Below are 21,303 nucleotides of genomic sequence, written 5' to 3' on the forward strand. Positions count from 1 at the left end.
ACGTGCGAGTTCAGCCTTCATTCCTATCAGAATATCCCTTCTTCATGCAAAGAGGTGTTGAATGTTGAATTTGGAGTGAAAGACAAGTGAGAGAACAGCCACCCGTCTCAAAAACTTGGCAGGATTTGGACGTGGCTTGCAACAGACCGATACGGAAGGTTGATTCAGCCTCTCAGATGCCCGCCCCGTACCTCATGTTCCTCATTTAATTATCCGGGCTGGATATGGCTTGGTGCCAACAAAGGCGGAGCCCTCCTCCAAAGAGCGAATTCGACATATGCTCGAGAAATACCTCAGGCAAGTCAAGCCAACCGACACAGCCCCACGACCACCTATTGCGGCCCATGACGGTTCTCAATGTCTCGCATCTAGGATGGCGAGCTATGGCGTGAGAGGCGGGAGGAGTTATTATTCACAACTTGACTCGGTCAGAGTGAGAAATGTGTCGTGTCGGCCCGCGACCGCCTCTTGCCAAGGATGAATTCTTGAGCATGTCAGATGGCGGAAGCCTGGAGCGTGATTCGACAGACTTGTTGGTGAGACCTTTGCAAAATCGTGCCCTAGACAAGCTGTCAGTTCTCAACTTTACTTCAGCTCTAAGCGCTTATGTCTAGGCGGCTAAAACGGGGTTGGGCGGGAATGCAAGCTCCCGTTAGGGAGAGCGGGAAAGGAGGCAAGTTGAGGCTAAGAGGCTTTGGGAGGCTGAGACAAAATAGACTTATTGTTTTTCTCACCTCACAACCTCCTACGTAAGAATTTCTCCGACAATCATCACGATTGCATCCACCTATGTGTCCTGCGGACGAAAGCAGAAGTTGCAGCAAAGGCCAGGCGGAGAGACAATTGCAGTAAGAGGCTCGAAAGCCATCTTCTCAAGAGGATATCCTGACAAGCGGGCTCCATTGATCATCTCCTGTCGATCGTTCTGGGAGGGGGCAACTTGACTTCGACGCTGCCGGATATTGAAGAGCCACGCCGTAACATCACATCATCCGAGAGGTAGTGTGGTATGTGTTCCTACCGGTGATCGGCGGCGGGAGCAACGGCGGGCGAAGAATGAGCTGACTCTGATCACGACAACTCCCCCCCGCAAACGTCACTAGGCCTTCGGCCGAAATATCCTTTTCGTGTCTCATCGGAGGGTATGGGTGGATATGGGGATTCGCGCCTTTCCGTGACGGAGATCGGGTCTGGGCGGAAATTGTGAGCCCCCGTGGGACTCATTCCCGCAAGCCGTTCGCAGATGAGAGGCACCAATGAGGAAGCAAGCAGGAAAGATGCCACGATCCTCCCACCGGTGGATATGTCTCACATTTGAGTTATCCATCAGAGACATGGCAGGACGGATCTAGTAGCGCGCAGACTGGAGCGACGGTTAGCGATTGGTCGACTCTGACGGGAGGAAGCTGTCAAAGGCGCTTGGCCTCAGACTTCCCGCCCTCCCTGGACCGCCTTGGCCCTAGGAGCCAAGGAGCCTAGCCTTTCGTGCCCGTCCAAGGGTCCCTCTTCATGGTTGGCTCGGCGTCAGGTTCCGAAGCGAAACCTCTGTGATGGACCTCTGCGGGAAATGTAGCCGGAGACTTCACGAGACTGTCACGCTCAGCAGGGGATCAACGTGAACAACACGTTGAGGATTCCTTGCGACCTTGGCACTGATGTGGGCCAGTCGAGGGCAAAGTCGACGAAGACGGAAGGCAGACTGACTGCTCCTCGACGACGACGCCGACGAGGACGATGTAGAGACAGCTCGCCATAATCCCTCGGTTCGTCGATAGCCCAATTTCATTATAAAAGACCTCGTCGTCCGCCTTCCAGATGGTAATATCTCCTCTCTCATCATCACACCGCGCCTTCACTACAGGATAGTCAGCCGCTTCAACTCTCTCAACTCTCAAGTCTTCGGATCACTCACTACCACTTCTTCTTCAAACCAATTCCCCTTTTCTTCGGAAACTCCAATCATCAAAATGAAGTCCGCTGTCGTCCTCACCACCCTCCTGGCCTTCGCCGTCGCCAACCCCGTTGCCATTGCCAACGTTGACAACACCAACGCCATTGCCAAGCGCAACGTTGAGATTGAAGCCCGCCAGCTTGGTGGCATCTCCCTTGACAGCCTTCCCGGCTTGGGAGCCTTGTCGGGTCTGGGCCTTCCTGGCCTCTCTAACCTTCCCATCAACCCGAGCAACGTTGTTGCCATCCTCACCGGCCTCTTGGCCAGTGTCCTCAGCGTTGTTGGCAACATCCGTAAGTGAATCTAGAGAATGTAGATCGGGCCATTGCAATTAACAGCTCCGAAAGGCCAGGGTGTTCCCGGCACTAGCGCCATCCCCGGCCTTCCTGCCATCCCCGCGCTTGGCGGCGTCTCCGCTCCCGCCATCCCCACCGGTGCGATCAGCGCCGAGCAGCTCAGTGCTTTGATCGGTGCACTTCAGGCCCAGGTCGCCAACGCCACCGCCATTGGCTCCAGTCTCCCCGCCGGCCTCAGCTTGGCCCAGCTCCAGCAGATTCAGGCCATCATTGCCACCATCCAGGCCCAGATTGCCCCTCTCATCTCTGGCACCGGTCTTCCTGCCCTTCCCGGTGAGTAACATCTGAACCAAGACCTTCGAACAGTTACTGATACTTCCAATTAGGCGTTCCCACTGGCGGTCTCCCCGACCTTGGCGGCCTGACCTCCGGCCTCGGCGGTCTCTCCGGCGTTCTCAGCCTCATCACCGGCCTTCTCGGACCCCTCCTCGGTGGTCTTCTCGGTGGCCTCGGCGGCGGCCTCCTCGGTGGTCGTGCTTAAATTCGAGAATCGTCGCAAGCCGGTAACTCATTCGGGCAGGTACTCTGCAGCCACGGAACTGCACACCCATGACGAGTTTCGGCATAATTGACAACGCCCCGTCGGCTTGTCGACCGGGCTTCTCGCAAAGCACTTTTTCCACAATCACTCCACCCACAACTTCCAGCATGCGATTTGCATAACACCATAAGGTTTCCGAAGACTTTGAGAGGAAAGGACTGGAACGCGAGGGATTTAGCGGTGATCATTCAACATCAATCGGGGACTTTGAACTTTGTTGCGGGCATCTGGCGAGTCCTAGCGGCTCCTTTTCGCCTTGCTTAATCTCTTGTCTTTAATCATTTCTTACCAACCTAGCTTCTCTTCTACATGTCCCCCAGGACAACACAATAAAAACTGTCGATCCTTACAACTTATCGTCTCTCATAGTGATACTCTTTCTGAGTGAACAGTACCGAACAGCCGCGCAAGAATCGATAACAGCTGATAATTGGTAGGATCATGACTAGCAGACAAGCTCAAACCGACATTGTCTCCAGTACACGGAGAAGAGGCGTGTTGAAGATGGGCAATATTGCCTTCGAGTTTCGTGTTATCTATCGAGAACCAAAGTCATGTAATTCGCTGATCAACGCAGTTTGGGTTACAAATGGCAATGATTTGCGAACGAAGGGATGGATAGGCGGAAGTTGAGATGAACCGTCCTTGGTCGTTGCATTGGATGCATACTCTTCGCTAATCGAATAGCCAGCCACACTATCCGGCTGTCTACCATAAGTGCATATCGGGGGCTCCAAGGGAGCCAATGCGAGGTAGTGGGTACCCGATCTCTCCGTCTCCCCTCCCCCACACACCTACATCATCCATCGAAGCCACCTCTGCGATCGATGAACCGAATTCGCTATCTTTCAGCTTTGACCAGCATCTAGCTTCTTATTTTACCTCGAAACTCCCTGACGTCAGCCACTCTCTCACACAGGCAGCGGCGGGCGTTTGCCCTCAGGGGATCGCGGGGACACGCCGGGCAAGGGTAAGGCATTGCCGCTGTCGTTTCTGCAAGGTCCAGCCCTCTGGCTCTCCCGGTTCCTGCAAGCCTCGAATCTGCAGGGACCTGACGGCCCAGTCGTTTCCAAGAAACCCCAAGAATCGAAGCCAAAAGATGACCAGACGATGCCTGACGCGAACCCCACGCCGCCGCGTCTATCTGGTCAATCTCTGCTCTATCTGAAATCTAGAATAGCGGGACGCGGCGGGTCCTCTGGCATCATCCATTGAGACGCGGTGATCGAGACTCCTTGTGCTTGACTCGAACCACTTTCTCGACTCATCTGTCTGCTGATTGTTTGATCGGACTGGTTTTCTAGGATGGGACGGCGGAAGAGCTTCCCGAGTCCTACGGTGTCCGAATGCGGTTTGCAACGTCGGTGGTGAACAAAGCTGCCAAAAAAGCGTGGACATTCTTAGCCACCACAAGTCCAGCCCAACACACGGTGGTAGGTATCACAAGAACGGCTCGCTACGCGTGTTCTTGAGTGCCTACGAAGCGAGGGCCCCGATGAGAACAGCAGGACCCTGACGCAGGATGTCAGGCTGCATCGGTCTAGACGCATGATGGCTGACGCTGGGCGGCGCGCCGGCTGAGTTGCCGTTTGGCGGGCTTCCCCACACTTTTACTCTCCTCCTCCCCCGCCGATCGTTACCCTCCGCGGTGGAAAGAGGGGTGGGGAGCGTGAGCCGAACGAACGATGACCCGTACATACGTCCCCTATGTTGTACATCACTGCTGTGACAGACAACCAGCACAGCAGACGATTGTCCAATGGCAGGCGATCCCTTTCTGCCTCTTTCTCTCTGACCTGTAGGTCTGCTTACCTATCCACTGCAATCGTTTCGTCAGAGCCACTATGATATGTGCTCCAGGACGTAGATCTCGTACCAGTTTGGGCGCATCATCACGTGTCCAGCTCATGATTCGCGAGGGTTTGCATAGAACCGCCGCATACATACTGTAGCACTACTTACCCTGTTACCTCAGAGAAGGAGCGAGCTCCTCTCAGATGTTTCTATGGGTTTCATAGCGAAGCCTGGCACTCGATTGTCATCCGTTCCATCCATGGGGTCTCCCTTGCTAACCCCAAGATACTTCGGGAAGGGGGAAACTCAATGCTCGAAGAGGATAGACCATGCCATTGCTCAGGATCGACGACGTCTGACTGGCTCACGTTGTCAGACTAATCCAGCATTCTTTCTCCAGCTGGGGGGCCATTGCATCGCATCGCGAGCTATCAATCGTGCCAGACTCGTAGTGATCAGACCATGTACCCGCGCGGGGTAAACGAGAGCGAGGGGCAGTTAGGGGTCCATGTCTCCCAACTATTACGCACTTCCCGTCAGAGAGAAGACGGGAGACCACAGCAGAAATGACGGAGGGAGGGGAGGGGAAGCAGAAACGAGCATCACCGTTCGACCTTCTGCCGTGACGTCCAACACTAACAGCTCCCATTCACCCAAGCCATGTCAGTGTACCTACTTTCCATACCTCGTGACTAGTGCCCCAAGTCAGCCAGAAGCGATGGCTTAACAAAGTCATAGCACTGGACCTACACCGGTATTCCTCCAAGGCCCCTTTTCTTTCGAACGGGTTCCCCGTAATAAGTCCCCTTAGACTAGCATGGTAGCTCCCCACGTAGCCAAGTAGCGTAGTCTCTCTAGCGTGTGATGGTGACAGACGAGTAAACACCGTCATCGTTCTGACCGGCCCATCGACAAGCTTTCCCGCATCCCTTGTGTCAGAGGAGTGGGCGGTGGTCTCATTGGTGAAGTCATTCTTTGGGGTGGGTGGTACAGGATCACCATGGGCCCTTGTCGAGCTACCTACCTTGAACTCATGCCCTATGGTAAGTCGAAGCTCGAGCTGGGGGTGGGTGCTTCGACCAGCTGTGAAGCCGGATTGCTTATATATCTCCTCTTCTTCCCCTCTTCTTCCAATTCTAATTACCACACAATAGAAACAAACAACTTGACAACTATAATCACAAGCAAATTTACGACAACACCCTAATCAGACCTATCAAACAAAACCAATATTCATCATGGACTCAAGCAAGAACGTCGATATCCCCGTCTCTCCCACCGGCCGCAGACGTGTAAAGATTCACCGGAAGCTAGTTATACGCGTATGACATCGCTAACAATATCGTCCAGAGTTCCGGGACCCTTTTCCAAGGTCTCATGGACCAAAAGCGTCACGACGGTAACGCAGCCCGCAGACAATCAATGACTGATTCGAAGCCGGCGCCTGGATTCATTGGACAGATGTGGCACAAGTAAGCTATCCACCCTATCTGGTTTCCTTTCACTAACACAACTTCGCAGCTGGACTCGTGGCCCTGCTAGCCCCCCGAAATAAGAGTATCACGATACGGCAATTGGTAGTCTGGAGTTTGTAAAATTGTATGGGTTACGGCGTTCATGGAAGGATGACAAGCCCTTTGAGGCCCCAACATTGTAATATATACGGCACATATTAGTCTGGCGCAGTTCGCTCAAGATATGGAATACCACCCCTTCTTTGCAGGGACTGAGACGATTATCTCAAAAACTTTGATGACCGGCGCCACAACTTGAAGCTGTGAAGCATACAAGTATCCTAACGGGGGATAGTAACCTTCAATTCTTTTTTACGAAAAGAACTGGACATTGTGAGTTTTACAATAGTGATTTTTGTTATCACGTTCAGAATTGGCTTACAATTCGCTCTGGGAGTAAAGTTAGGTAGTTGCGCCAGTCAATTGGTCGCAATTTATTTGTAGGCGACTGATCGTTCAGCAATTGATTGAGCACGTTTTCGCAGTAACCAAAAAACAACCCATTATACCTACGTCCGTTGATGCTAGAACCATCACGGCACCCCAAAGCCGGCATGTCATTCAGTGAAAACATACTATGTAGCACAGCAACGAGGTCCACGTGGGAACGTATTTGGGGACAAATGTCAGATCTGAATTACGACTGCCGGGACTATATCATAGGGAATCAAAAGCCATCCCACTCTGAACAGTAATCCCCCACCTGCTGTCCCCCAATGTCGTCAAAGGTTTAACCAACCTCGAAGGTCGGGAACCATTGCCAGGCTTGCATTCTCATGGCTTGAAGCCAGAATACCCCACCTGTTGCTTCCCATTGTCACGTGGTCCCACCGCAGAACCCCAAAACTGTTGATCGAGACGCGAGCTTTTCTCTATGGCCACAAATGTGACCACATCAAAGAGACGCGACCAGCCCAAACTCATGAGCCCTTTCGGGCCCCCAATACAAACGTTGCCCCCACGTATCGGCACCCAAATGGGTGGTGGCGTGTGTCGTGGGGTAGATCCTCCTCGGCCTAGTCCGAGATGCTGGCTCCGGAGCAAAGTAGCCTCTGCCGCGAGAAATCGTGAGAGTTGATGTGACGATCTCGGCATGTCGCTCTTACTATCGCGCTTATCTCCTTCAGAAAGGACCCCGTCTGTAGGCACTGGATAGGCAAACTGTTTAACCAATATAACAGCCTGCGTACCCCCGTCTGTCAGAATTCCGACAGCGGTTGTGTTGCTCAATCTTTTCCATCAGTCGCCCACAAGCTGCAACGGTGGGTCGGGCTCATGAGCTTCGCAGCTGAAGAGCACCAAACACAGTACGTGAGTACGTGCTAAATCTCGATATTTCCGCATAACGCGAATTTTAAACACTGTATATGCCCAGAGGGCGATTGTGACAAGAAATACTGACGTGACTGTCGATCTCGATCGTCGTTTCAACCAGGTTGCCTTCAGCGGACCTGGAAGCCGGTCCGGAAACCCGGAGACCGGGGCCAAATCGGCCGTTTTCGGGGGCCGGAGCCGCCCAACCCGTCCAACGCTCATGATCCGATAATCCGAGGATCTGAGCGTAATCTGGACATTTTCGTGCGCCAAATGGCGTAATCGGGTTGCCAGGATAACCTTTCCTGCTCGCAGAGGGAGACATCGTTCCCGAACTGCAGCTGCAAACCCACCCGTGCCGATCCTTAACGCAGAGGATCGGGGCCTTTTAAAGTCCTGCCCAGGACAAATCATGATCAGGGCGCCATCCTTTTCCGATCCAATGTCCTGGAGCTCAAGTTAGCGGTGCGGTCAAGGCACGTCAAGCAAGGGGCAAAATTCTTACTATCCATACCGTTTGGCAAGAGAAAAGAACCAAGAATGCCAAAGTCCCAGACAAACATGTCATTAACGTGGCGGGTCATCAGAATTAGGTAGAGTATGTCGAGGTCTAATTGCTGAAGAAAGGAGATGGTGTCGTACGTCTTGGTTGCCCAGCCTTGGGAACGTCGCAAATCTAGAGATCGTTGCTAAAGTAAGTTAGTCAGGGGAGGTGTCTTGCTAAGGCCATACAAAGTTTTCAGGACATACCACATGTGACTCCATAACGAGCATCATAAACGTAACCTCAACACATGGGCTGCATTTGCCTCTCTATGTCGTTCATTCGTTGCCATGATGCAACTCCAAGGCCTTTTTACGTCCTGCCCAGGACAAAGTGACGGTAATAAAGACCGGCGAGGCCGATCGGATGTCTCAGGCTGGACGCCAGCCTGGAACTGTGTGCACGTCCAAGACTCCGAATCAGTACGTATAGCACGGAACCAGGGGGGTATATCAATTCGTGAGGGTAGAGGAAGGGCAGCTCATGTAGGCGTTCGCTTGCTCTGTCGGCCAATAGCATGTCTGGGAGTTGGGACTGTTGCTGTTAGGCAAAGCTCAACTAGTAGAACAAGGCTGCGACAGCGTCCCTTGAGCAATGACTCAAGATTACCGCAGCACCTCATGTTGCGACTGGCCACGACAGGCAACAGTCTGGTCGTCATCGTGGGAGCATGTCATCGCAGACTGAGCTGTCGAGTCGAAATTCTTCCAGGCGGGAGAGCAGGATCAACGAGCTTGCAAATGAAACCAAGTATCATGGAGGGGAGATTAAAAAAAAAAGAAAATTGTTGGCTCAGAGGCGCAACACGTAAAATTCGCTCAACCATCCATAGTGCGAGGAGATTGTTGGTTGCCTCTTTGACTTGACGGCGTCGGGAGATCGAGGTGGAAGATGTGGAGTTGAGAGAAGACTGAAGAGGGAGAAGAGAGGGCGAGGGGTGGGGGTATTTGTAGGGACGTGTGGAGGGGGTGGTGGAAACTACCTTAATGGGCCAGGGCACTCGACCTGTCGCGCGTCAGGCGTGGTAAATTAACCTTAGGAAGCCAGAAAGCGGGCGCGTTTCCCTCAGTTGCTGCGATATGCTGGAAAAATACGAGTTATTGATCAAGAAGGTTTGAAAAACGCTCTCACGGTAAGAATACATATCGAGGGAACGAGACAGCCTGCTTTCTCGGGAAGCAGACGTGATAGACTCGAAGCTGCAGCTGCAGGACGCGACATTTTCCGGGGACGGAATAGGTAGTGCACGGGCGCTGTTAAGGCAAGGTACCTTATCTAAGTCACTTTTAGTCAAGAAAGCACGCACTGTACCTATTCGTAAAGGTGAGGTACTATTAGGTTAGGTAAGCACAAGTGTAATATTTGAGGTGGGCGAAACGCTCACCTTAATCGTGGGCTTTTTTTCTTCGTTGGTAACACCTGATACCTGACGAGTTTTGTGTACGAGAAACCAGCCCTGACTTCCATAGAATGAAGAAAGTGAGATTCTATTTCAGCAGTTGGATCTGATTGGTTACAACAGGTCCTTTTCTTTCTTTTGGAAGCAATCACCGAATCTTGTTGCTTTGGACAGGTGAACTTCACAGACAGGGTGAGAGGGCAACCATGGCTTATTGGAACGGAGCAGCCGCTGTGACGTCTGTAAACCATTAAGGACCTATACTGGCAAATGCCGTTTGTCTTGACCAATGCCAGCCAAGCCTTCCTGAAGTACTCTACATCATGCTCCTACGCTGACCATGTCGCCAACTCGTATCACTGGACGGCGCGTTCCTTCTCTGAGCAGTGCCGTAGTGGAATCATGGCTCATGTGCGTGCCAAAATACACTTTGCCATCGAACCTTCTAACCTTGGTCAGCGTCACGAAAGGTTCCTGGTGCCTTTCGCCGCTCTCCTGGTCGACGCATACCATCTGGCATCTGCGGCAGGATCCCAGCATAGTGAAATCCTCACCACCGATTGTGAGTTTTCTCCATCCATCCTCTGCCCATGGGAGATGGTCAGAATCCTGAGTTGGCCCGACCAATATGTTGCCTCGAAATGCTTCGGAGGGGACTGCTTCCCCGCCAGTCGCCTGAATTTCGTCGTTGAGGGCGCGCAAACTTGATGTGTTCACCAGGAGTATTGGGCTCTCATTGGAAAGTAAAATCTTTGCTGGTGATTGCTCAGAGTCCGAGTCCGGTGGGGAAGGCAACTCTGGAGATGCTCCAAAACTCCCCATTGGAACCCAAACTTGAGGGTGCTGATGTTTTTGCACTTTGGCTTTTGAGTGGCGCATACTTGGTCCCTGTCCGCCCGCTGGAAATCGTGCCAATGCGCACGGCACACCGAGAATATCACTGAAGAAGCTGTTGACGTGATCGGAGGCATACACTTGCGTCATAATTTTGTCGCCGCATACCCTTGAGGACCTCTCACGAGGGCAGCCATTCGTTTCGAAGTAAGTGGGATCCGCAGATAGGGGAACTGAGATCTCGTCGGGTAGGTGAGAGGGTTTCCTCCCTCTGTACGCTACACGCAGCACGCCGCCGTCGAAGTCAAGAGTGGGTTTGATGAGGGCCATCTTGGGATACCTCTTCTGGCTCAGTGCTTGTCCTGATCCTTGGTGAACAAGACACCACTCTCTATCCCAAGCCAGACCTTCGGGCATGACTTCCCAGTCCATACCGAGCGGAACAGAAAAGCCACCACAGCTCTTGATCGGATAGACGCTGATGCCCTGGACTTGGAACCCTATCAACGAAGTTTGGTTTTCGGCGTGACAGTCATCAATTGACACCTCTTCTCGATAAAATTCGTCGATAAAGTCGATTAAGAAGTCAACGTCGGAAATAGTGCTCATCGCACCAAGACTTGCTCGAATGACGCCAGTCGGCTTTCCAGCGATGACATCTTGGTCAGTGCCGCAGCGAAACCCAGCCGAGAAATTCTTTCTCATCTCCCATGGGCTGAGGCCGAGTGCTGAAGCGATGCCTCCAGGACTGCAGACGCCGCCGGTTCGAATATGTAAGTTCTTCAACGTGGCCAATTTTTCAAGCTCGTATAGACTGACCCAGGCTCCGGTAGCGTCGCGAATATTGAAGGAAATGAGTGGCCCGCTTCCTACTGAGCCATCGACATCGCTGCGCCGTTCTGAGTAAATGGTGCAAACGGGCAACCCATTTCCATGTTTGAGGCTGGCAAGTCCATCGTATAGTCGGTTTCTGAGGAATGCTGTGTGCGATGCCACGCAACTCATACTTCCGAAGAGCTCTGTGTGGATATCTAGAGCAGCATCAAGTCCAATGATGTTATGGAATGGAAGAGTGCCATCCTCTAACCTCTCATGAAGGAACGTCGATTTTGGGGCATGCCATCTTTCTTTTCCGCAAACAACCATGTCAACAGTGCCGCCCCCGAAATAGCGCCTTTGGTTGAAAATTGGCTCGGCCTGCCTTCTAACAATCAAAGCACCAAGATCTGGAAAGCCAAAGATTTTGTAAAGACTCAGAACCGTGAAATCGGGTGCCGTCTCCGAGTTACTGAGATCTAGAGGGGAAGTGGCCACTAGTGAGGCTGCGTCCAATAGAGTATAAAATTGCCGGTGTGAGGTGGCAGGCGATTCTCGCAGTAGAGATGGCCACGTTAACGGGTAACGCCGCCCATCCATGTGAGCCTGGGCCGTATATGAAAATAGCGTGGGCGAGTTCGATGCTTCCGAATCATTCAGAGGGGATTGCCCATCGATCCAACGTCTCACATCGCCATCCGTAACGCATCTGCTATCGCGCGCCTCTTCGCGAACCCCTATTATACTTGTGTGGCAAGCTTGGTGGTATACGTAAGAAAAGCCCTCTGGTGAGGCTCGGAAGGCGTCGGAAACAAGTTTGATCCCAGCTGTGGTATTGGAAACGAAGACCAAGTCAAATTCCTCAGGGTCAGCGCTGAAAAAAAGGAGAAGTCTGAGGCGAATGTCTTCAATGCGAGAAGTGCTATACTGAGAAGAAGGCGAAGCGGAGTGGGGGTTGCCCAATAAGTTTGACGTCAACTCTGCAGAGAATCTGTCAACCAGGGACTTGGCATATAGCGTTGTTCCGGCATGGTCGAGATATATAGAATCTGTGTTGTTGGTTAGTAAGTTGAGATATAATAACTGTAGTTGATGGACCAATGGACCTTTGATCATGGGGTACTCCCTGTCCCTGAACTCATCCACCCGGGAGTTATAGCTTCCCATATCCCCGTCGACCATGATGGCGAAAAGTGTTTCCGCAAATACCACAGGTGGTAAAAGGCACAATATGAGTTGGTAGTCAGGGTTGTTAGTGAGGGGTATGGAAGTAGGTAAACAGCAACGTTGGGAACGTTAGTGACCCCTCTGTCTAACGAATGCGCCGGATTAGGTGAGACAAAGTGCCCGTCCATGCATGTCCGAGTGAATGTGTGTATGAAATCAGTGATTGTCTGTGTGTCATTATGGGAGAGAATCAAAACACATTTGCGAGGAAATAGAAGATTGCCATGAGCCAAGACAGGTATCGTGGGATGGCGGCTTTGTCCGCCGTTCATGCTAGAATGCCGGGCACCTCCGCCGCCCCAATAGGTCGGTCGTCGATTGCCACAAGCCGTCTGTGGCCGTCGTGGGGAAACAGGGGTAGACAGTGCGGTCGTAGGCGATATGAGCCAACACTGTGAAACCAACCGTGTCCCAATTGCATTATGTAAGGTACCGTTGCGCACGAGCCAGGAAGCAGGGGAGGGGAAGGCACGAAGGCACGAACACAAGACCCCATCTTTCTCGGTCGCGTACGCACGGATCAAAGCACTCTACCGAGCCGTGTTTAATTGAATCGCGAGAAAGCGCGTTCCGCGACCCTAGTATCGCGTCGTTCCCCGGTCATCGTGCTGGCGCGCGCCTACCACTTAATTAAGACTCTGCAGTTCCACTTACAGCTCCAACTTCCCACACCTCGATATTTCCTACCTCACATTTGTTGGTACCTTGAACAAGCTTTCCTGCGTTGTCTACTTTAGAATTGTCAGTCACGATTGCCTCTTTACTATAATCATAATACCCAGCAACAATGTCTCGTGCCTCACTCGGCAAGCGGACTAGGTCTGTCCAGGACCAAGGTAGGCATTATCACTCCTATAACCCAAATGCACTTTCTCACAGACAGCCCAGACTTGGTCGACCTTCCTGCCAAGCGTACCAGACGGCGGACCCGAGCTGCTTCAGAGAACGACGAGAACGCGGATCCCGAAGTAACTGCCACCACGCCAGATGTCGACAACGATCTCGACGACACCTACGTTGAGCCGGCTGCGAAGAAGCTCAGACGTTCCCCTTCCCAAAGCTTCTTGAAGTCGATCCCAATCACGCCTCAGACCCCAAGACACCGTGATGTCTTCGCGAACTCTCCCTCGACCCCTCGCCAGGTCGTCAAGTCTGCTGGCAAGCTTTTCCAGAGGCTGACGCCCCAATCTCCCCTAACTCCCGGTTCTCTCCAAACCGTCTACCATTCTGCCCGGCAACTCTTTGCTCGGGGTGCCGACCCAGGCGAGCTTGTTGGACGCGAGAAAGAACGAGAGCAATTGACGCAATTCGTTCAACGCTGCTCCTCCACAACCCCCAACGGATGCCTCTATGTCAGCGGCCCCCCTGGAACTGGGAAAAGCGCAATGGTCAAGGAGATTACGGAGAAGTCCACAGAACCGACCGTTGTGCGTCAAGCATATGTCAACTGCATGAGTGTTAAGTCGTCAAAGGACCTCTACAATACCTTGTTAGAGCTTCTTGGACACGAAAGCGATCTGCCGGAAGCATTGGCGATGGAGGAATTGCAAAAGATTTTTGTGACGAAGAAGAAGGGCTCACCTGTCTACTTGCTCGTCTTGGATGAAATCGACCACATTCTGACAATGGGGTTGGAAAGTCTGTATCGCTTGTTCGAATGGTCTCTGCAGCAGCCTTCGCGACTGGTACTTATTGGAATTGCGAACGCCCTTGACCTGACCGACCGATTTCTGCCGCGTCTGAAATCCAAAAACCTCAAGCCGAATCTTCTTCCCTTCCACCCATACTCAGCTGCGCAAATCAAAAGCATTATCAGCACTCGCCTGATGACGTTGTTGCCGACCGACAGCAGCAACAAGACGCTTCCCTTTTTCCATCCTGCGGCGATTGAGCTCTGCTCGCGCAAGGTTTCGAGTCAGACCGGGGATTTGCGCAAGGCTTTCGAAATCTGCCGAAGAGCACTGGACGTGGTCGAGTCAGAGACCAGACGGCAACACGAGAACGAAGCAAGAGAAAAGGTTCTGCAGATGACACCGTCCCGGAAGCCTCTCGGCGAAAATGCGAATATGGCCGGCTCCAGCGGGTCCTCGAGGAGCGTCTCACACGTCGCTGCAACATCCCTCAAGTCGCTGACAGCCGAGAGTGCACCCCGAGTGCTCCTCAAGCATTTGAACCAAGTTACGCAGGCGGCCTTCAGCAACGGAACCAATCAGAGGCTGAAAGCACTCAACCTTCAACAGAAGGCGGCGCTCTGCTCATTGGTGGCCCTCGAGAAGCGCAACCGAGCGCTGAGGATGACCACTGGCCCGTCTACCCCCACCAAGTCACAAACGATGGCACCCACAGTCAAAACTCTGTACGAGACGTATTCTATTCTTTGCACTAGAGACTCGGTTTTGCACCCGCTGTCAAGCTCAGAGTTTCGAGAGGTCATCGGAAGTTTGGAGACACTGGGTTTGGTCAACCCTGTTGACGGAAAGACAGGTGGTCTCGTGATGACACAGACACCCAGTAAGAGAGGCCGCAAGGCGGCGCTTCCGACCGGAGAGGACAAGCGAGTGGCCAGCTGCGTTGGCGAGAAAGAGATGGAGAACATTGCCGAGGGTGTCGGAGCGGGTATTTTGTCGAGCATTCTCAGCGGCGAAGCATTGGATTGATCATTACAGCATAGCATAAAAGTGTAGAAGTACTCGGGATCATTGGGCATTTTGCATGGTATCGGAGTCCGGAAAGGCATGGCACGTGGCGTTTTGGGGGAATTTGTTGCGGATCAATGGATCGGCAGGGCAATGGATGTCAAAAGAATAGGTTGTCTGGATCTTGATCGAGACGTCACTTGAGAGTTTGGGGAAATAAGGGACTGGGGATCATGAGGCTGAGCCCAGGGCATCAACATGGTATATGCTCGAACAGAGAGCATCGATGGGGTGCAAAAGAAATAGAGAGACGAGACATTAATAGCATGATACCAGACGGTTAAAACGAAACAAGGCTTGTCGAAGCAGGCAAATATCACCCGAGTCACTTGTGTCCGGCGCACGCCCAAATGTGAAGTGAGCGACGATGAGGCGAAACGAGGATGAGGAGCTGCGGTCGAAGGGTCAGACGGACGGCCGTGCTCCCAGCGCTTCACTGGTATTGATTTGAGGCGCCGGCGTTTATTTACATACACAGTATGTTGCTGACAAGTCAGCCCAGAACTGTTTCTTTCCCGCCAGCCAAGAAAGGTTCCACGTCGCAGTCCCAGATCGGGCGGAGATCCGTAGCCTTCAAAGAAACGGTGTAACCGCCAAGAAAGGCGAATTCTGCCCAGGTCTACGACTCTACTATAGTGGAGGAGGCTCTCATCCCACTCAACGCAGCAATACCTCAAGGCTTATCTTGGGCTGTTGGTCTTGGCCTGCGTCTATTTCCCGATGTCAATATCGACGAGGGTACCTAGATCCCAGGGGGGAAGATAGAGGAGCACAGAGGATGGAGCGCTGCCGAATCACACAGTTGTGGTTTTTTTACTTCTCAGACTGAGGTAAGCTAGCGGGTTTCTGTATTGTTTCCTCTCCCTCTCTCCCCATTGAGACCATGCTTAAGGTCTGAGGAAGTGGAAAGAGGAGGCATGGTTTATGTCTCGAAGGCGTATCCGTATACAGCAATTTTTGGCAAAACAGGGGGTTGGATTTCGGGAAACGGGGTTGTCAAAGGTTGGTATGGGATGTTATCCGTACGTCTTACGGGTTCCGCTATTTTTACATTTGTTGTTCCTGAATCCTGAGTGGGCTGGGACGAAATGCTTCACATCCTCACATCCGTGTGTTTATCTGTCAAAAATTGCACCACCCTTTGGCCGAATGGGTTGAGCCATTGGCTGACTGATCGGTTGGGATCTCATAGTGATGCAGACAGAGGCAGGCAGACATTAGTTATCAATCCTCCTCTGTTCGCAGGAAAGGGTCTCCCGTCGGCTGTCGGCATCCAAAAGGCAGTGACGGATACCACCCTTCGGGCAGCCTACAGGTTGGATCTGCGAGAGGTGTGTGTTGTGGGTGGACAGTGTGGTCGCCGACTCGCAGAAACGGGCAAGCGATGCTGCAAGAGGGCCAACAAGATTGGATCACCTCAGGCACAGAAGACAGGGTTCGGATAAGGCGCCAGCCCAGACACAGCAGGAGCCAGCAGCAGCAGGAGGAGGAGAAGCAACAATAACAAGGGCACGGGGCATCTCGAGAGATTTTGAACTGTCGAATGGCAAGATTCGGGAAGGTGTCTCGGGCGGCGCCAGCTAGAGTGGCATGTCTCGGTGGTCGTCTCTCCTGCTCTTTCTCTCTTTCTGTCTTTTTCTTTCATGATTGCCGATCCCACTCCTCCCCCATTCAATCATTATCGTCTCGGAAGTTGGAACCAGGCACGGGCAGATAGTTGGTTGAAGTTGAAGCATTCGGCTAAGCCGCGTGTTGTTGTGACTCTGGCGTCCCAAAACTCCCCACATTCCCGTGGCTCGACTTTTGGGGCCGCGTTGGCAAGTGCGTGTTTCCGACGGGAGTCTCGATTTCTGAATCCTTAGTCAGGCAGTAGCTTCCTAGTAGCGAGGCGAGCGACTACACGTTACAAGGTAAGGTACAGGACGGCCACCAACACCAAGCGCGCTCAAGGGCATAATTAGTACCTTGCCAATTACTCCATCCATAGACATGGAAGATTTGGAAAACAAGGATTGGAAAGGGCACTTTCCAATCTGAGCTGAGCTGAGCAGCAGACGGGAAGGGAAGGGGGGACTTTGGAAGGAAGGGACGTTCTGGGCAGGGGGCAGACAGGGCAGGAGCACCGGGGGATGTACTCCCGTACCTCCGTACCGCCGTACCGTGAGATGCCGCAGCCCGCAGCGTCAGGTCCTGACTCTCTCTCGTCCCCATCCGCTTCCGTTCCCTCCTAACCCTGCTTGAGAAGTTGAGGCTGCTTCCTTGGCCTGTTCATTCACCGAATGGAGATCAAGACAGCCCACAGTCCAATCCAGCCAGTTCATGTCCTGCTGCTGCCCAAAACGAGTGGTCCCCCTCCCCGTCCTTTCCTTGCCGCCCTTCCGCTTCATAGGATCGGGGTGTCGCTTGTGCGGGTGTTAATGTCGGCCGATGGATCCTGTCTCTTTCTCTCTTTTTCCAGACAAAGTACCTACTTCTGATACTTCGTACTCCGTTCCAATAGTTCAGTACGAATCTGATACCTACGGATACTCTCTCTCCCACTCACAATACAATAGTCAATAGGACAGGCTGCCTCCAAAACCAAAAAGTCCGTCCGTCCACTTATTCTCCCCCCTCCCCTCCGTCGACTAGTTTGGCCGGCGTCTCTCCCGATTGCTCGTCACAGCCTACTCCGTACCGCAGTACCACAGTACTACTGTCCATCCAGCGTCTGGCTGTTTGGGAAATCAAAGTCCGCGTCCGCGCAATCTACATCCGGCGCACCATCTGTACAGTAATACACACTACGTGGCCCCGACCCCGTCGCCCCAAGTTTCTCCTGCCTCAGGTTGTTTTTCTCCTGAACCCCCGGCACCCACGGGCAATCTGAGACTGTGAACCCTCGAGATTTCCAGAAAAAGCGAAGCTTTCTTGGCAAGGCTCCCTCTTCGCTCTTGGCATATGCAACCAAGAACATCCGCTGCCAGCATCTCTCAGATCCCAGCCTGTCTGCTAGCTATTCCATCATCAAATCAATTCCCCCTCCCAACCAGCCCGCCAGCCCGCCACGCCCACGCCCGCCTAAACCACCCCCAAGGCCCATACTCCCTACGCAGTCCTCCGTATCCGTACACCTAGGTGCTCCAGACGACCAGAGCACAGGTCCCTTGACCGTCCCGACACACCGAGACCTCGTGGAGTTGGTCCTGAACCCGCCCGCCCGACCTACCGTTTCCCGTTCTCCAGCCAAGACAAACCCACTGGGACCTCCAACAACACCGTCGAGTCTCGACTAAACCCCCCGCCTAAAGCTGTAAGCCACCAAGGCGTCGCTGTGCGAATCCCCTCATTGCATGTCGACGTCGAGGCTCCAACTCAAGTCGCCTTTGCTGCGCCCCCTTCCCCATCTCCACCCCGAGCCTGAACCTAAGCCTGAGCCTGAGCCTTTCCACCCTCTCCGCCCAGCCAACTCCTCCACCGCCGTCGCCGACATCATCGTTCTCGTCACCACCCGCCACGACTATCACCTCTACCACCACCGACGACTCCCACAACTTCACGACACCGCCAAAGGCCCGGCCCACAAGTCGTTGCATACATGGGCGCATATTCGCATTCCAACGGCTCCGTCGAAGAAACAACCTCGTCCGCTCGCTCATTCTTCTCTCGTTTCGCTCTGCCCAGCCGATCGCGTTCGCGTAACCTCGCCGACTTCCACGTCCGCCCCGACGACCCCCACCGCCAGTACTCGGCTGGCGACCACGTCTATGGCGCTGTAGTCCTGACCGTAGTCAAACCCATCCGCATAACCCACCTTACTGTTGCCCTGCATGGCTACGTTCGCGTGCACAAGGGCCCAGCCGTCAGCGAGCCTCCCGTCGCGAAACCCGCCTTGTCCGGACGCTCCTCGGCACAGTACCATGGCAACGGCTATGCATCGCTCTTTCAGGACGAGCAGGTGCTCAGTGGTGAGGGCAGGTTGGAGGCCGGAAAATACGAATTCAAGTTTGATTTAGTGTTCCCCGAAAAGGGCTTACCTAGTAGCATTGATGTACGTTCGGATTCCGCGACTAACGTGACGAGGCATACTTGCTAACGCGCGTGCGTTTAGTTTGAACGAGGCACGATTTCCTACATGATAACAGCAACTCTGACGCGTCCGACTTCGATATCTCCGACATCTTCCTGCGACCGAAAAATTCAGTTGGTTGAGCAAATAGACATTGGGTCCCTCGCGCCGCCACGCCCCCGAACCATCTATCTCGAGCCCATCTCCAAGAAATCAAGACGAAAACGGACCGCTGGCAACGAAAAGAATCCAGCCACAGTGGAAACTACGGAGCAAGGGTCAGATGTCGAGCCACATGATGCCGAGCGTACGGTAGAGTCACCAGCGCCAACAGAAGATCACCCTCACGATCCGCTCGAATACCCTCGAAGCCCAACGCATACGGATATTCAGAGCGAAGTCAGTGGTGATAGTACCGTCAGCTCAAGCACGGGTATTAGTCTAGCAAGAGCTGAGCCTCAGCTGGCCAGCAGCTCGCTGACAAATTCCAAAATGCAAGCTGTCGACGAAAAGACGATCACGGCAACGATTGAGATGCTAAAGGGCGGCGCGTTGCCAGGCGATACAGTGTCAGTCAAGGTCTCGGTGCAGCATATTAAACGGATAAAGAGCATGCATGGTGTTATTGTCACCATGTACAGGCAAGGCAGGGTTGACACGGCACCGCCTGCCTCCATGTTCGCCGATATCATGTCGAAAGAAGAAACCCGCAAGCTGGCGAAAGAAGACTACTACCCGCGATCACGGACCGGGTTGGGCGGCCTATCACTGACCTCGACTTCGTCACTGAGCGTCTTCCGGAAAGATTTATCCCAGTCTGTTGCTCCACTCATCATCGATCCGGTCACTTTGGAAACGACGGTGACGGCATCGCTCAAGGTGCCCGAAGATGTTTTCCCGACCATCAAAGGTGTGCCCGGGGACATGGTCAGTTTCAAGTACCAAGTAGAGGTTCTGGTTGATTTGGGTGGCAGGCTCGCGAGCCAACTTCAAGGTGGAGGCCAGTCTAGGGTAGCTCAGTTTGCACCCGGGTCAGGGGCCACCGATGGCAACAACGCGGCGCTCAACTCGTGGGGAGGAAATGTGATAGACACGGATCGGTTACGACGCGAAAAAGGAGTCATCTCGGTCGTTTTTGAAGTCATTCTAGGTTCCACGGATAGCTCGAGGTTGCGTGGGCGGAGTAATACGTTACGAACATACCAAATGCGAGAAGGGTCGCTCAGCAGGGAAGAGGTTTCTAGCCCCTGGCCAATCGACGACAATCACGCGGACGACGGTGAGAGCTACTGGCCGCAGCCTCCTGAGATGCCAGCTCCTCTCAGCCGGCAGCCTACGATCACGATACACCCCACGAGTCCTCCAGAGGAGATGCAAGCACCAGCTTACGTACCTCCCCCACAAGTTCCGGACGAAGGTAGCATGACGGAGAAAGAGCGAGCACGGCGTCAAGAGGAGAGACTATTACCGAGCCGACCGCCCCAGATGTCAGAAGCGGGTCCGTCAGGGGCATCGGCACCAGAGCCGAATATCTACGACGCCGAGGACGAACCTGAGCCCGAACCGCAATCACATCATCGTGGAGCGAATGGGGTGGAGGAAGAGCCATCTGCGCCAACGCTGAATGACATTTCGACACACCAAGAAGCGCGGACGGAAGACAAACAGGAGCTCGAGCGGCAACGGCTCATGGTCGAAGCCAGCGCGCCGCCAGAATTCCCAGACGACTACGACGCGGGACCCAGTGCGTCGGCATCAGCACCACCAGCGGATGTCGCCGAGCCGTCGGCACCGGTATTAGCGGATGAGGACGACTACGGCCAGCAGTACAGTTACAGCACAGAAGCAGGTACTGGACAGTCCAGCCACCAACACCACGCAGCAGGCTCAGAACCGCTGCCGAGGTATGAGCGATGATGATACAATGGAAAGGGGCCGAGTTGGAGCACGAGGCATGAAAGAACAATGGTTGAATAGTGTATAATAAGTGTGGTTGTTGTGAGCATTTGCGTAGTGCGTCATCTACAAAGTACCTATAGAGACACGAACGTGTGAAACGAAATTTCGAGAGCGAAAAATACAGCAAGCAATATGACATATATTTTCAGGTTCAAACTTGAGTACAAGTGATATCACATGTGTCTCCCATATACGTGTTTAGCATGGATGGTCAAAAGTCGAGAACCAAAGTCTTGGCGAATGTAAGCTTGTTCAGCCCCAGCTGCATGGCATATGCAGATTTGGCGCTCGGCGAGCCGATTTTGACATG

General features: G+C 53.3%; 6 protein-coding genes across 6 annotated transcripts; 4 read left to right on the plus strand and 2 right to left on the minus strand.

Moving 5' to 3' along the window:
* Window positions 1–1,833: 1,833 nt before the first annotated feature.
* BDZ83DRAFT_600786 (uncharacterized protein) lies at window positions 1,834–3,202 on the plus strand. The gene is made up of 3 exons (XM_060507053.1): window positions 1,834–2,244; window positions 2,299–2,580; window positions 2,634–3,202. Exons 1-3 carry the CDS (start codon window positions 1,968–1,970, stop codon window positions 2,786–2,788), a joined length of 714 nt encoding a protein of 237 aa, XP_060370878.1. The 5' UTR covers window positions 1,834–1,967; the 3' UTR covers window positions 2,789–3,202.
* A 2,678-nt stretch (window positions 3,203–5,880) lies between these two features.
* On the plus strand, window positions 5,881–6,197 carry BDZ83DRAFT_747145 (uncharacterized protein; the record flags this gene model as incomplete). The annotated part of the gene is made up of 3 exons (XM_060513390.1): window positions 5,881–5,934; window positions 5,993–6,114; window positions 6,164–6,197. The coding sequence occupies 3 exons, from the start codon at window positions 5,881–5,883 to the stop codon at window positions 6,195–6,197; spliced, it is 210 nt and encodes a 69-aa protein (XP_060370879.1).
* Window positions 6,198–6,830: 633 nt separating this feature from the next.
* BDZ83DRAFT_341749 (uncharacterized protein) lies at window positions 6,831–8,414 on the minus strand. The gene is made up of 4 exons (XM_060502459.1): window positions 8,280–8,414; window positions 7,976–8,159; window positions 7,519–7,917; window positions 6,831–6,990 (listed from the first exon to the last, which is right to left on the minus strand). The coding sequence occupies exons 2-4, from the start codon at window positions 8,036–8,038 to the stop codon at window positions 6,931–6,933; spliced, it is 522 nt and encodes a 173-aa protein (XP_060370880.1). The 5' UTR covers window positions 8,039–8,159; window positions 8,280–8,414; the 3' UTR covers window positions 6,831–6,930.
* A 1,272-nt stretch (window positions 8,415–9,686) lies between these two features.
* On the minus strand, window positions 9,687–12,611 carry BDZ83DRAFT_600795 (MOSC N-terminal beta barrel domain-containing protein). Its single transcript, XM_060507054.1, has 2 exons — window positions 12,170–12,611; window positions 9,687–12,112 (listed from the first exon to the last, which is right to left on the minus strand). The coding sequence occupies exons 1-2, from the start codon at window positions 12,243–12,245 to the stop codon at window positions 9,735–9,737; spliced, it is 2,454 nt and encodes an 817-aa protein (XP_060370881.1). The 5' UTR covers window positions 12,246–12,611; the 3' UTR covers window positions 9,687–9,734.
* Window positions 12,612–12,669: 58 nt separating this feature from the next.
* On the plus strand, window positions 12,670–15,295 carry BDZ83DRAFT_600799 (cell division control protein). The gene is made up of 2 exons (XM_060507055.1): window positions 12,670–13,126; window positions 13,179–15,295. Exons 1-2 carry the CDS (start codon window positions 13,078–13,080, stop codon window positions 14,945–14,947), a joined length of 1,818 nt encoding a protein of 605 aa, XP_060370882.1. The 5' UTR covers window positions 12,670–13,077; the 3' UTR covers window positions 14,948–15,295.
* A 2,958-nt stretch (window positions 15,296–18,253) lies between these two features.
* Window positions 18,254–21,074, plus strand: BDZ83DRAFT_341850 (arrestin). Its single transcript, XM_060502460.1, has 2 exons — window positions 18,254–19,016; window positions 19,077–21,074. Exons 1-2 carry the CDS (start codon window positions 18,564–18,566, stop codon window positions 20,949–20,951), a joined length of 2,328 nt encoding a protein of 775 aa, XP_060370883.1. The 5' UTR covers window positions 18,254–18,563; the 3' UTR covers window positions 20,952–21,074.
* The last annotated feature ends 229 nt before the right edge of the window (window positions 21,075–21,303 follow it).

This window comes from Colletotrichum acutatum (assembly GCF_030867785.1).
Source record: "Colletotrichum acutatum strain CBS 112980 chromosome Unknown BDZ83scaffold_5, whole genome shotgun sequence".
Lineage (NCBI taxonomy): Eukaryota > Fungi > Ascomycota > Sordariomycetes > Glomerellales > Glomerellaceae > Colletotrichum > Colletotrichum acutatum.